The 15,959-nt window shown below is 32.4% G+C and overlaps 1 protein-coding gene across 1 annotated transcript; it reads right to left on the minus strand.

The window, feature by feature from the left end:
• Positions 1-411: 411 nt before the first annotated feature.
• LOC130442937 (dynein regulatory complex subunit 7) lies at positions 412-15,190 on the minus strand. Its single transcript, XM_056777347.1, has 8 exons — positions 14,877-15,190; positions 14,529-14,821; positions 13,725-13,971; positions 13,191-13,630; positions 10,538-10,837; positions 1,090-1,559; positions 832-1,033; positions 412-764 (listed from the first exon to the last, which is right to left on the minus strand). The coding sequence occupies exons 1-8, from the start codon at positions 15,188-15,190 to the stop codon at positions 412-414; spliced, it is 2,619 nt and encodes an 872-aa protein (XP_056633325.1).
• Positions 15,191-15,959: the final 769 nt, after the last annotated feature.

A 15,959-nucleotide genomic window follows, 5' to 3' on the forward strand; every position in this document is an offset into this window, starting at 1 on the left:
TGATAAGACGCGGGGACCAAAAACGGCCCGCGGGCCATATTTTTAACATTACTTCCATACAGTTTTTGCGGGATGATTAAAGGAGGTATGTCAGACGTATTTGTTTATAATTTTTTCTTTAGTTTGTAATTTTTTTGTAAATAATCAATAAAAATTATCAACTTTTAGTAGATTTTGTTTAAATAACCTATAAACTAACCAATTACCACCATAAATTAAAATATTTAACATAATTATAATACCAAATTCAAGCGTTTAGTTTTTTTTTTGGTTGTTGTATCATTGTAGCGGATTTTTCAAAATAATTTTTCCTTTTAAATATTCCCTATTAACCAATTAGTATTCCGACTATTTTTTTTTTCGAAAATAACAAAGCGTATCGATCGGAAAGTTTATTATATACCAGTCGAATCATTTTTTCCTTCTCCTATACAATACTTTCAACATCGGGTGATGGAACAGATAATTGGCCATCACTTGGTATCGCACAGAAGCTAATTCTTTATGCCGATTCAATCTTATTTGCAACGCCTTCATTACCAACATTATATTGTTGACTTCCGCGAAATAATCGGCTTCTTCTTGCGGCGTCAAAACGTCGTGGGTAGCCGTATAATACAATTTTTTCGCTTGCAATTTATCGCTCATTTTCTCGAATTGCTTTTGCATCACATTCGCTCGATTAACCAACAATTCTTTGAACTCCCGCAGACAGCAATCTCTTGCTTCTTTGGCTTGCGAGAAAGTCAAACGAGGAGGTCCACCTAAATACAATATTCTTGTGAGTATTGTTAGAAAATTGGGTCGAAATCACCCTAAACGTTTTTTTACCTAATTTAGCTAAATAGGGAGCGAAATAATCGACGTCTTCCTCAATTTCTTTCTCTTTATAAACCCGCGCTTGTTCTTCTTTATCGAGCATGGCTTGTCTATATTCGGCGTTCTGTTCTATGTTGAATAAGGGCACGTCTAGTTTAGAAAACGCCATTTCCCTAGCCCTTATAAGTAAAAATTCGGATATTTGAGCCTCCACCTACGGTAAAAATATGGAAATAATCAAAATATTCGTGTACAAATTACGAAACTAACCTCTCTTATATTGTTTATGACTTTTTCTTCTTCTTTTAATTGTTCTTCGAACATCAAATAAAGCGTCAATTGTCTGGGACGTTTCACACCGATTTCCGCTTGGTAACCGTACGTCATATCCGGATCGAAAACCATTTCTTCGCCAATATCAGACAGCGGAGGTTTCATAAAAACCCTCGTAGATGCCGTTACATTATTTTTACCGTAATGGAATTTTATCCTGATTTCTCTACCAACTATAGCGAATTCTCTAGACGCTATATCTTCGTGAGACGGTTTGCTTTCGTCTCTTTCGTATTTTTGGATAACTTTCAAAATTGGCCGTCTATAGGACGGACCTGATTTGGCAACTGGATCCTCTCCGGTGTCATATGTCACTTGTCTGTAGTAGAGCCTGTCGTCTCTGTCTTTATAGTGTTCCGTTATTTTGTTGGGTTCGACTTCGATTTTATGTAAAGCGTCGTAACGTCCTAAAATATATTTTAAAATACTCGAATTTTTAATTTTTTCAACTTTATACTAGAAAAAACGCAAAAAAAAACGATACAAAATGAGAGTTATAAGCAGGAGATTTGGTTAACCTCAAAAGTCTATTTATAACAACAAAACTATACATTATCGACTGAATTAATCCAAATTAATCAGTTTAATTGAATATTTAATCAGAAAACGACAAAAAAAAGTGTTTCAATCGATTTTTAAAGAGTTTCTATGAAAAATTAAACGAATCTAATCTCCGGTGTCAAATGTCACTTGTCTATAGCAACGTCTGTCATCTCTGTCTTTATAGTGTTCCGTTATTTTGTTGGGTTCGACTTCGATTTTATGTAAAGCGTCGTAACGTCCTAAACGATATTTTAAAATACTCGAATTTTTAATTTTTTCAACTTTATACTAGAAAAAAGCGCCAAAAAAAAAAAAGATACAAAATGAGAGTTATAAGCAGGAGATTTGGTTAACCTCAAAAGTCTATTTATAACAACAAAACTATACATTATCGACTGAATTAATCCAAATTAATCAGTTTAATTGAAGATTTAATCAGAAAACGACAAAAAAAAAGTGTTTCAATCGATTTTTAAAGAGTTTCTATGAAAAATTAAACGAATCTAATCTCCGGTGTCAAATGTCACTTGTCTATAGCAACGTCTGTCATCTCTGTCTTTATAGTGTTCCGTTATTTTGTTGGGTTCGACTTCGATTTTATGTAAAGCGTCGTAACGTCCTAAACGATATTTTAAAATACTCGAATTTTTAATTTTTTCAACTTTATACTAGAAAAAACGCAAAAAAAAAACGATACAAAATGAGAGTTATAAGCAGGAGATTTGGTTAACCTCAAAAGTCTATTTATAACAACAAAACTATACATTATCGACTGAATTAATCCAAATTAATCAGTTTAATTGAAGATTTAATCAGAAAACGACAAAAAAAAGTGTTTCAATCGATTTTTAAAGAGTTTCTATGAAAAATTAAACGAATCTAATCTCCGGTGTCAAATGTCACTTGTCTATAGCAACGTCTGTCATCTCTGTCTTTATAGTGTTCCGTTATTTTGTTGGGTTCGACTTCGATTTTATGTAAAGCGTCGTAACGTCCTAAACGATATTTTAAAATACTCGAATTTTTAATTTTTTCAACTTTATACTAGAAAAAACGCCAAAAAAAAAAAAGATACAAAATGAGAGTTATAAGCAGGAGATTTGGTTAACCTCAAAAGTCTATTTATAACAACAAAACTATACATTATCGACTGAATTAATCCAAATTAATCAGTTTAATTGAAGATTTAATCAGAAAACGACAAAAAAAAAGTGTTTCAATCGATTTTTAAAGAGTTTCTATGAAAAATTAAACGAATCTAATCTCCGGTGTCAAATGTCACTTGTCTATAGCAACGTCTGTCATCTCTGTCTTTATAGTGTTCCGTTATTTTGTTGGGTTCGACTTCGATTTTATGTAAAGCGTCGTAACGTCCTAAACGATATTTTAAAATACTCGAATTTTTAATTTTTTCAACTTTATACTAGAAAAAACGCCAAAAAAAAAAAAGATACAAAATGAGAGTTATAAGCAGGAGATTTGGTTAACCTCAAAAGTCTATTTATAACAACAAAACTATACATTATCGACTGAATTAATCCAAATTAATCAGTTTAATTGAAGATTTAATCAGAAAACGACAAAAAAAAGTGTTTCAATCGATTTTTAAAGAGTTTCTATGAAAAATTAAACGAATCTAATCTCCGGTGTCAAATGTCACTTGTCTATAGCAACGTCTGTCATCTCTGTCTTTATAGTGTTCCGTTATTTTGTTGGGTTCGACTTCGATTTTATGTAAAGCGTCGTAACGTCCTAAACGATATTTTAAAATACTCGAATTTTTAATTTTTTCAACTTTATACTAGAAAAAACGCAAAAAAAAACGATACAAAATGAGAGTTATAAGCAGGAGATTTGGTTAACCTCAAAAGTCTATTTATAACAACAAAACTATACATTATCGACTGAATTAATCCAAATTAATCAGTTTAATTGAATATTTAATCAGAAAACGACAAAAAAAAGTGTTTCAATCGATTTTTAAAGAGTTTCTATGAAAAATTAAACGAATCTAATCTCCGGTGTCAAATGTCACTTGTCTATAGCAACGTCTGTCATCTCTGTCTTTATAGTGTTCCGTTATTTTGTTGGGTTCGACTTCGATTTTATGTAAAGCGTCGTAACGTCCTAAACGATATTTTAAAATACTCGAATTTTTAATTTTTTCAACTTTATACTAGAAAAAAGCGCCAAAAAAAAAAAAGATACAAAATGAGAGTTATAAGCAGGAGATTTGGTTAACCTCAAAAGTCTATTTATAACAACAAAACTATACATTATCGACTGAATTAATCCAAATTAATCAGTTTAATTGAAGATTTAATCAGAAAACGACAAAAAAAAAGTGTTTCAATCGATTTTTAAAGAGTTTCTATGAAAAATTAAACGAATCTAATCTCCGGTGTCAAATGTCACTTGTCTATAGCAACGTCTGTCATCTCTGTCTTTATAGTGTTCCGTTATTTTGTTGGGTTCGACTTCGATTTTATGTAAAGCGTCGTAACGTCCTAAACGATATTTTAAAATACTCGAATTTTTAATTTTTTCAACTTTATACTAGAAAAAACGCAAAAAAAAAACGATACAAAATGAGAGTTATAAGCAGGAGATTTGGTTAACCTCAAAAGTCTATTTATAACAACAAAACTATACATTATCGACTGAATTAATCCAAATTAATCAGTTTAATTGAAGATTTAATCAGAAAACGACAAAAAAAAGTGTTTCAATCGATTTTTAAAGAGTTTCTATGAAAAATTAAACGAATCTAATCTCCGGTGTCAAATGTCACTTGTCTATAGCAACGTCTGTCATCTCTGTCTTTATAGTGTTCCGTTATTTTGTTGGGTTCGACTTCGATTTTATGTAAAGCGTCGTAACGTCCTAAACGATATTTTAAAATACTCGAATTTTTAATTTTTTCAACTTTATACTAGAAAAAACGCCAAAAAAAAAAAAGATACAAAATGAGAGTTATAAGCAGGAGATTTGGTTAACCTCAAAAGTCTATTTATAACAACAAAACTATACATTATCGACTGAATTAATCCAAATTAATCAGTTTAATTGAAGATTTAATCAGAAAACGACAAAAAAAAAGTGTTTCAATCGATTTTTAAAGAGTTTCTATGAAAAATTAAACGAATCTAATCTCCGGTGTCAAATGTCACTTGTCTATAGCAACGTCTGTCATCTCTGTCTTTATAGTGTTCCGTTATTTTGTTGGGTTCGACTTCGATTTTATGTAAAGCGTCGTAACGTCCTAAACGATATTTTAAAATACTCGAATTTTTAATTTTTTCAACTTTATACTAGAAAAAACGCAAAAAAAAAACGATACAAAATGAGAGTTATAAGCAGGAGATTTGGGTAACCTCAAAAGTCTATTTATAACAACAAAACTATACATTATCGACTGAATTAATCCAAATTAATCAGTTTAATTGAATATTTAATCAGAAAACGACAAAAAAAAGTGTTTCAATCGATTTTTAAAGAGTTTCTATGAAAAATTAAACGAATCTAATCTCCGGTGTCAAATGTCACTTGTCTATAGCAACGTCTGTCATCTCTGTCTTTATAGTGTTCCGTTATTTTGTTGGGTTCGACTTCGATTTTATGTAAAGCGTCGTAACGTCCTAAACGATATTTTAAAATACTCGAATTTTTAATTTTTTCAACTTTATACTAGAAAAAACGCCAAAAAAAAACGATACAAAATGAGAGTTATAAGCAGGAGATTTGGTTAACCTCAAAAGTCTATTTATAACAACAAAACTATACATTATCGACTGAATTAATCCAAATTAATCAGTTTAATTGAAGATTTAATCAGAAAACGACAAAAAAAAGTGTTTCAATCGATTTTTAAAGAGTTTCTATGAAAAATTAAACGAATCTAATCTCCGGTGTCAAATGTCACTTGTCTATAGCAACGTCTGTCATCTCTGTCTTTATAGTGTTCCGTTATTTTGTTGGGTTCGACTTCGATTTTATGTAAAGCGTCGTAACGTCCTAAAATATATTTCGTACGAAACTAGTTCAATAGTTCAATGAAAGACAACCAAACAGAAGACAAAAAACAATACAAAATGAGAGTTATAAACGAAACTAATAAAACATACAAATAGTACAGTGAACGAAGCAAATTATCTCGCAATTTTAAATATCTTGATGGATTAATTTGAAATTTTGACAGAAGCGCTCAAAAATGATGGAAATAACAAATCTGATTTGGTGCCAATGTAAGCTTCTACCCTTACTCGGGGGTGAATGTCACCCTTTCTCGTGGGTGGGAATTTAAATAACACCGGAAGTCGATAGAGAATTGAATTTTATGATGAAAATGTAGAATGACGTTTTTTATTTAACTTAATAGTTTCAGAGTTATTCGTGATTGAAAATTTAGAAAAAAAAAACACGTTTTTCAACATGTTTTCGTGAAAAACTCGAAAACTACGCATTTTTAGGAAAAAATTATTCTCATCAAAATTGAAGCTTATAAAAAAATATACAAATTAGTCAGTTCAAATTGAATTTTTTAAATAATATTCAGCAACTTATGAGTCACTGAATATCTATTTTTTCTTTTTCGTAAATTTATGTGGAAGTTTGAGCTCAAATAACGGAAAAACTATCAATTTTTCGTAAAAAACTATTATAAACATTTTTAAAGTACTTTTTCAGACCTTTAAAATGAGTTTTTACAAAACCGCCTGCCATGAAAATTAAGCGAGTTATGACGAAAATTAAAAAAAAAACGTCTTTTAACATTTTTTCGTGAAAAACTCGAAAACTACGCATTTTCTGAAAAAATTTATTCTTATCAAAATTGAAGCTTATAAAAAAACAAAGAAATTAGTCAGTTCGAATCAAATTTTTTAAATAATATTCAGCATCTTATGAGTCACTGAAAATCTATTTTTTCTTTTTCAGAAATTTATGCAGAAGTTTGAATTCAAATAACGGAAAAACTAACAATTTTTCGTAAAAAACTGTAATAAACATTTTTAAAGTACTTTTTCAGACCTTTAAAATGAGTTTTTACAAAACCCCCTGCCATGAAAATTAAGCCAGTTATGACGAAAATTAAAAAAAAAAGTTTTTCAACATTTTTTCGTGAAAAACTCGAAAATTACTCATTTTCTCGAAAAAATTATTCTTATCAAAATTGAAGTTTATAAAAAAACAAAGAAATTAGTCAGTTCGAATCAAATTTTTTAAATAATATTCAGCATCTTATGAGTCACTGAAAATCTATTTTTTCTTTTTCAGAAATTTATGCAGAAGTTTGAATTCAAATAACGGAAAAACTAACAATTTTTCGTAAAAAACTGTAATAAACATTTTTAAAGTACTTTTTCAGACCTTTAAAATGAGTTTTTACAAAACCCCCTGCCATGAAAATTAAGCCAGTTATGACGAAAATTAAAAGAAAAAGTTTTTCAACATTTTTTCGTGAAAAACTCGAAAATTACGCATTTTCTGGAAAAAATTATTCTTATCAAAATTGAAGCTTATAAAAAAACAAAGAAATTAGTCAGTTCGAATCAAATTTTTTAAATAATATTCAGCATCTTATGAGTCACTGAAAATCTATTTTTTCTTTTTCAGAAATTTATGCAGAAGTTTGAATTCAAATAACGGAAAAACTAACAATTTTTCGTAAAAAACTGTAATAAACATTTTTAAAGTACTTTTTCAGACCTTTAAAATGAGTTTTTACAAAACCCCCTGCCATGAAAATTAAGCCAGTTATGACGAAAATTAAAAAAAAAAGTTTTTCAACATTTTTTCGTGAAAAACTCGAAAATTACGCATTTTCTGGAAAAAATTATTCTTATCAAAATTGAAGCTTATAAAAAAACAAAGAAATTAGTCAGTTCGAATCAAATTTTTTAAATAATATTCAGCATCTTATGAGTCACTGAAAATCTATTTTTTCTTTTTCAGAAATTTATGCAGAAGTTTGAATTCAAATAACGGAAAAACTAACAATTTTTCGTAAAAAACTGTAATAAACATTTTTAAAGTACTTTTTCAGACCTTTAAAATGAGTTTTTACAAAACCCCCTGCCATGAAAATTAAGCCAGTTATGACGAAAATTAAAAAAAAAAGTTTTTCAACATTTTTTCGTGAAAAACTCGAAAATTACGCATTTTCTGGAAAAAATTATTCTTATCAAAATTGAAGCTTATAAAAAAACAAAGAAATTAGTCAGTTCGAATCAAATTTTTTAAATAATATTCAGCATCTTATGAGTCACTGAAAATCTATTTTTTCTTTTTCAGAAATTTATGCAGAAGTTTGAATTCAAATAACGGAAAAACTAACAATTTTTCGTAAAAAACTGTAATAAACATTTTTAAAGTACTTTTTCAGACCTTTAAAATGAGTTTTTACAAAACCGCCTGCCATTAAAATTAAGCGAGTTATGACGAAAATTAAAAAAAAAACGTCTTTTAACATTTTTTCGTGAAAAACTCGAAAACTACGCATTTTCTGAAAAAATTTATTCTTATCAAAATTGAAGCTTATAAAAAAACAAAGAAATTAGTCAGTTCGAATCAAATTTTTTAAATAATAATCAGCATCTTATGAGTCACTGAAAATCTATTTTTTCTTTTTCGTAAATTTATGTGGAAGTTTGAGCTCAAATAACGGAAAAACTATCAATTTTTCGTAAAAAACTATAATAAACATTTTTAAAGTACTTTTTCAGACCTTTAAAATGAGTTTTTACAAAACCCCCTGCCATGAAAATTAAGCCAGTTATGATGAAAATTAAAAAAAAAAGTTTTTCAACATTTTTTCGTGAAAAACTCGAAAATTACGCATTTTCTGGAAAAAATTATTCTTATCAAAATTGAAGCTTATAAAAAAACAAAGAAATTAGTCAGTTCGAATCAAATTTTTTAAATAATATTCAGCATCTTATGAGTCACTGAAAATCTATTTTTTCTTTTTCAGAAATTTATGCAGAAGTTTGAATTCAAATAACGGAAAAACTAACAATTTTTCGTAAAAAACTGTAATAAACATTTTTAAAGTACTTTTTCAGACCTTTAAAATGAGCTTTCACAAAACCGTTTAGCATGAAAATTAAGCGAGTTATGACGAAAATTAAAAAAAACACGTTTTTCAACATTTTTTCGTGAAAAACTGGAAATTTACGCATTTTCTGGAAAAAATTATTCTTATCAAAATTGAAGCTTATAAAAAAACAAAGAAATTAGTCAGTTCAAATCGAATTTTTTAAATAATATTCAGCAACTTATGAGTCGCTGAAAGTCAATTTTTTCTTTTTCGTAAATTTATGCAGAGGTTTGAGCTCAAATAACGGAAAAACTATCAATTTTTCGTAAACATTTGTAATGAACATTTTTAAAGTACTTTTTTGGTTCTTTAAAATGAGTTTTTACAAAACCGTCTGCCATGAAAATTAAGCGAGTTATGACGAAAATAAGTTAAGAAACTCGAATTTGAAAAAAAAAATCGATAAATTTGACACCATGAGGCGGCAAAATTAAAATTAATCGTAGCCCCTGTAAAATTATCTTTGTTCAAGCCCTAACAACAAGTTCCAAAAGTTTGAATGTTTTAGTACACGTAAATTTTGAAAAAAGTTGTTTAATGGGCAATTATTTTTTTCGATTTAAAAAAAAAACGTTATTATTTCAAAATATCTCAAAAACTATTGCATCAACGAAAGAATTTGTTGGTAACTAAAATTTAGCTTTCATTTTACTGAACATTTTACATTTTTTTAAAATCACGTAGCTTGAAAATTAAACGAGATATAAGCGTTTAAATTATCAATTTCAATACTAAGCTAGAGGGTTTTTTACCCTTTAACATCAAAATTCTCTGAAGAAAAGGGTCTAGAAGAGTTGCAAATGTCATGGTTTTGTAGCTTATGAAATTCCCTACAAAATGGTGTATGGATGAATACAAAAAATTCAAAGGGAAGCCGAGTTATTATTAAAAAACCGAATACATTTTTCTAGAAGTAATACTGGAAAATTACGAAACGTCTAAGTCTTGATCTTTATGGATTATTTATATTTTTTTAAGTGTATTAGGGTAGTTTTTAAGGGTAATTACATATAAAAAATAGAAATATCAATAACATTTCACATGTTTGAACACAACTATAGCCCATTACAGCTTCAACTCATTAATTTTCAATTTATCGGAATAAGGGGTGATTTTCACCCCTTAAAAATAAAAATTATACTTTGCAACCAAGTCAGGTTTGAAGTTAAGATGAACTTAATTCCAAATTTTCAAAAAAAAATCAATAAAAATCCTCAAAATTACGAGGTTTCGATCGATTTTAAGCACGAATGGCTGTACCAAAAGATAATGTTGATAAAATAAAAGAAAAAGGATTCAGGTTGACAAAAAAAGGGTGAAAAATATTAACAAATATGGGTAGATCACTTCAAGGACCTGCTAAATGAATTCAGCACAGAAAAGGACCGAAAACAGGAGGAGAATGATCAAGGAATCTCGAGCAATTGAAGAAATTAACGAAATCATGAATGAAATTAAAAATGGAAAAGGAACAAAATCTATAGCGTCCAATATGATGCAATAGAGTCCTGGTGGTAGAAAATGACGCGGCAGGATAAGGACGAAATGGTTATAAGAGGCGGAGGAGTAGATACGAGGATTGATCCATCTAAACAAGATTTGCTGCCAAAGTTTCAAAGATCCATCCGAGCTGACTGGCGGCGGACTTCTTCAAAGGTTGGAGTTTGTCTATGGTCTATTAGAATTAGAATTAGTACGCAAATTTTTTGAAAATAAACTTAAAAGCAACGGATCCTTTTTCCCAACCTTCGTGATTGAAAAATATGGTTCTGGCGGCGTTGACTTCGTCGTTATTTCTAATATAAACGTGTTTGATGACGGCGTCTTCTCTTCCTTTTCGAAAATAATCTGTAACAAGGTTAGTATCGCACATTTGGATGCTTCTGTAAAATTTATCGTGTCGATTTTCGAATTCCTCTTCTATAACTTCCGGAATCGTGCAATCGAAATCTTGAAATCTCGTTATGCGAGTTACCAAACCATCGTACGAGATGAAAGGGGCGTATTCTTCTATCAGCACTCTTTTATAGTTGGTAATACGATAACCTGGAATGAATTTTTCCTTTATGTATCGGTTATGCGATAAAATACTTTTTATTCTACTCCAGGTGTGATTCAAACTTGGTTATCAACAGTAAAATATCGGGTAGACAAAGTTTAGACGAGACTGAACGACCTGCAAGGATCAGCATCACAGGGATCGACCAAATCAAGTGACGACTCCAGGAATGTTGAATAAAATCCACTGGATGATCGTCGACGGAAAGTGCGCCAGCTAGAAGACATGGTCAGCGTCGTGAAGATGTTTCCAAAACAAAGGGAAGACCGGCTCCAAAGAAGGCAAAGTTATTGCGACGTTTGAGCAAAGAAACGGCTAAGAAGAAGGTGTTGTTTCATCGATACAACGCACCAGGTCACGCATCCGCTATTACAATGACTAAAGTTAACGAATCAAGCTTTGAATTGCTACTTCATGCTTCCTAATAGCCGGATTTAGCCCCTTAGGATTATTTTCTGTTTCCAGACTTGAAAATACGACTCAGTGGTCGAAGATTTTCCAACGACGAAGAAATGATTTCGCCAGTTGATGTCTATTTTGAAAAGAAAAAGTTTTGTTCCTAAATTTCTTTGTTGATCCAGTTCCTTCTGGATCCATCCTCTTATATTTTAACCAATACTGTAACAACAAGATGAAACCCAGGTTTTTGGTCCAAAATGGTCTGGTTTTTGTCCAGCAGCGGTCGAAACAGGAATGTTCATGATGTTTAAACGAGGCCGTACGACCTGCAAGGACCAGCATCACAGTGATCGACCAAATGAAGTGACGACTCCAGGAATGTTGAATAAAATCCACTGGATGATCGTCGACGGAAAGTGCGCCAGCTGGAAGACATGGTCAGCGTCGTGAAGATGTTTCCAAAACAAAGGGAAGACCGGCTCCAAAGAAGGCAAAGTTATTGCGACGTTTGAGCAAAGAAACGGCTAAGAAGAAGGTGTTGTTTCATCGATACAACGCACCAGGTCACGCATCCGCTATTACAATGACTAAAGTTAACGAATCAAGCTTTGAATTGCTACTTCATGCTTCCTAATAGCCGGATTTAGCCCCTTAGGATTATTTTCTGTTTCCAGACTTGAAAATACGACTCAGTGGTCGAAGATTTTCCAACGACGAAGAAATGATTTCGCCAGTTGATGTCTATTTTGAAAAGAAAAAGTTTTGTTCCTAAATTTCTTTGTTGATCCAGTTCCTTCTGGATCCATCCTCTTATATTTTAACCAATACTGTAACAACAAGATGAAACCCAGGTTTTTGGTCCAAAATGGTCTGGTTTTTGTCCAGCAGCGGTCGAAACAGGAATGTTCATGATGTTTAAACGAGGCCGTACGACCTGCAAGGACCAGCATCACAGTGATCGACCAAATGAAGTGACGACTCCAGGAATGTTGAATAAAATCCACTGGATGATCGTCGACGGAAAGTGCGCCAGTTGGAAGACATGGTCAGCGTCGTGAAGATGTTTCCAAAACAAAGGGAAGACCGGCTCCAAAGAAGGCAAAGTTATTGCGACGTTTGAGCAAAGAAACGGCTAAGAAGAAGGTGTTGTTTCATCGATACAACGCACCAGGTCACGCATCCGCTATTACAATGACTAAAGTTAACGAATCAAGCTTTGAATTGCTACTTCATGCTTCCTAATAGCCGGATTTAGCCCCTTAGGATTATTTTTTGTTACCAGACTTGAAAATACGACTCAGTCGTCGAAGATTTTCCAACGATGAAGGAATTATTTCGCCAGTTGATGTCTATTTTAAAAAGAAAAAGTTTTGATCCTAAATTTCTTTGTTGATCCAGTTCCTTCTGGATCCATCCTCTTATATTTTAACCAATACTGTAACAACAAGATGAAACCCAGGTTTTTGGTCCAAAATGGTCTAGGTTTTTGTCCAGTAGCGGTCGAAACAGGCTGCCGAATGTTGATGATGTTTAGACGAGACCTGCAAGGACCAGCATCGACCAAATGAAGTGACGACTCCAGGAATGTTGAATAAAATCCACTGGATGATCGTCGACCGAATGTGCGCCAGTTGGAAGACATGGTCAGCGTCGTGAAGATGTTTCCGTAACAAAGGGAAGACCGGCTCAAAAGAAGGCAAAGTTATTGCGACGTTTGAGCAAAGAAATCGAGCAAAAACGGTCACAATTGGCTAAGAAGAAGGTGTTGTTTCATCAATACAATGCACCAGGTTTTGTTCCTAAATTTCTTTGTTGGTCCAGTTCCTTCTGGATCCATCCTCTTATATTTTAACCAATACTGTAATAACAAGATGAAACCCAGGTTTTTGGTCCAAAATGGTGTAGGTTTTTGTATAAACAGCTCCTGTTTAAAGTACTCACCTTCCGGGAAGCGTTTTTTCAACGATTCGTGCGGTATGTTTATCTTCATGGACCAAGACGTCGGCATATCTAAATGTTTCTCTTCGTACATGTCCCTCACGTCGTCATCGTCTCCCAAATCTTTGGGTTTCTGTTTTCTATACTTCATTGGTTCGGCCACCAAGAAGTGTATCCATTTTTCGTTATTTTGCAAATCGAATTCCAGATCCGCCATACCTTTAGAGCAATCTTGTAAATTCACGTAATAATTCTGATGGTTCCAAATACTTTCAATCCCCAAATATATATCGGTATCTAGGGGATGGGAGAATCCCGTGCTGGGTTCGATGTAAAACGGTTCTTGTACGTCTTTTTCCGAAGGTAAAATTAATACCCAAGCGTGGATCCGTTGACCTTCTAGTTCGTCCTCTGGACGAGCTTCTTCCTCCAATCTCTTCCGACTTAAAAACAATTGGAAATTATTATCCAAACCAAGAAGTTCGTTTATTAAAGTTTAAAGAAGAAGAAACCAGGAGAAGGAAATGTACTAACAGCGCTTCCTCTGCTATTTTGGCTTCCTTTTCGCGTACTTTATCCAGTTCTCTCTGTTCCATCATCAATAGAAATTTGCTTCTCAAATCTTTGGGAGGTTTCAATTTGTATTTTTCTTCGATTGGCGTTTCCGGCGGTTTTTCTTCTTCTTCTTTGAAAGGCGGTATCGGACAATCGGTTCTGATCATTATTCTCAAAGTTACGTCTTTAATTGCGTAGCCCGATACAACAAAAGCGTCATATCCTACTCCTGCAATAACGAAAAACTTCATCTATAAATTCAATACAGTAAATTTGAATTTCCCGCAAAAATTAAATGTCACTATTTGATTGACAATCTACTGCAATAATTCCAACGGTTTTCTAACTTTTCGAACGCTTGGATTCGTCTTTTTGGATCAAAATTCAATTCAACCATCGACTTCTGATTTATTACGTGTCAACATGACCGAAAACTGCTCGGAATCATCGACGTTGTTGTTTTCGATCGACAGTAACGAATTTTTTCGATGTTTTTTGGAGTAATAACCTCAAAAACATCAAAAGCTTCATTTAAATTGCTGTCACTTCTTTCTGACTAATCGAAATGTCATGAAATTTGACATATAGTATTTGGAAAGTTGGTACTTCATAAACGTCATACGGTTTTGACAATGACAGCGCCATTTAAATTAGTATTTCCCGCTACAATTTGATTGACAGTTGAAGCTTTAGATTTTGTAAGGTTATGTGTTGCAGTGCACCCTAAATCGTATCGGTAAGATGCGTTTGAAAGTGAGAAAAACACCCCGTGCTGTTATTACAAACCTATGAGGATCGAACAAAGTGTGGTGGCTAGTTCGAAAGTTTGTCCACTTTGTCTTAGCAAAGTCGTGTGTGGGGAATAGAGTCGGATGGGCAATAAAGTCGGTATATCTTCCATGGGTTCGAATTTAATATGGTCCGCTAAGAAGCTGGCGCATCCTTGCCAAGTTTCCAGTTCCGGATAGGGCACGTTTGTCGGACGAATGGTCGTGCACACCATTTTGACTATACCACATTCGTTTTCTGCAGCTAAAAGTAACGGCTTCCTATCGGGAAATTTTTGTACGAATTGTTTCCTGAAAAAATACAAAAAATTAACCTTATTTTTATATAAAATATATGCCTATATACCTGAAGTTTTCCGTATATAAAAGCAACACCTTTTCCTTTTCGTTATTTTTCAAATATCTCATGGGAAAATTCGTCCTGTCTTCAAAAAACGGTTCCAGCACTTCCGGCCAACACATTTTTATCAAACCCAATTCGTATCCGATTTCCTTTAAATGTTCGTGAGTTAAATCCACCGGTTCCGGTAAAATTCGAGGTTTATCCAACAATTTAAAATAAGAAAACTTTTCTTCTTCTTCTTCTATTTCTTCCCCGTCTTCGGGATTCGAATATAAATATCCGTATACATCTTCGTCATCGTTAACCGGAGAATCCATTTTTGTTAATGTAATTGACAGTTGCTGACTGACGGACGCACTTATTATTAGATCGATGGTTTCTACGTTACAAAATAAGTCGATGTACAAGTTTGGTTATTGTGTTAATGTGATTGACAGTTGCTGGCTGACGGACGCACTTATTATTAGATCGATGGTTTCTACGTTACAAAATAAGTCGATGTACAAGTTTGGTTATTGTGTTAATGTGATTGACAGTTGCTGGCTGACGGACGCACTTATTATTAGATCGATGGTTTCTACGTTACAAAATAAGTCGATGTACAAGTTTGGTTATTGTGTTAATGTGATTGACAGTTGCTGACTGACGGACGCACTTATTATTAGATCGATGGTTTCTACGTTACGAAATAAGTCGATGTACAAGTTTGGTTATTGCTCGAACGCAGTTAATCGCCAGGAAAAGCTTATAGTCAGCGGATTGGTCATTGAAATGATCGATTGATTAAAAAATCAAAATCCGGGAGTCCAAGGTCAGCTAGGACGGTTAAAAACGTACAAAATATTACTTTGTTTGTGTAGTAAATCATTAGGAAGCATTCTGTCGCTTTAGATCATAATTATTTCGTATTTTACACAAAGGTTCGTAGTTGCAACCTTACAAAATTCAGGCCTGACATAATAAAAAGGAAATATACGATTTTGCAGCCATTTGTTTATATTTGGATGAAATTAGCAAACAGTTATTTGTTTAAACGTGAATATTGTTTCGAGACACCTTGTATATATTCCAATGTACGTTATCTAA

Source organism: Diorhabda sublineata, chromosome 4 (assembly GCF_026230105.1).
Source record: "Diorhabda sublineata isolate icDioSubl1.1 chromosome 4, icDioSubl1.1, whole genome shotgun sequence".
Lineage (NCBI taxonomy): Eukaryota > Metazoa > Arthropoda > Insecta > Coleoptera > Chrysomelidae > Diorhabda > Diorhabda sublineata.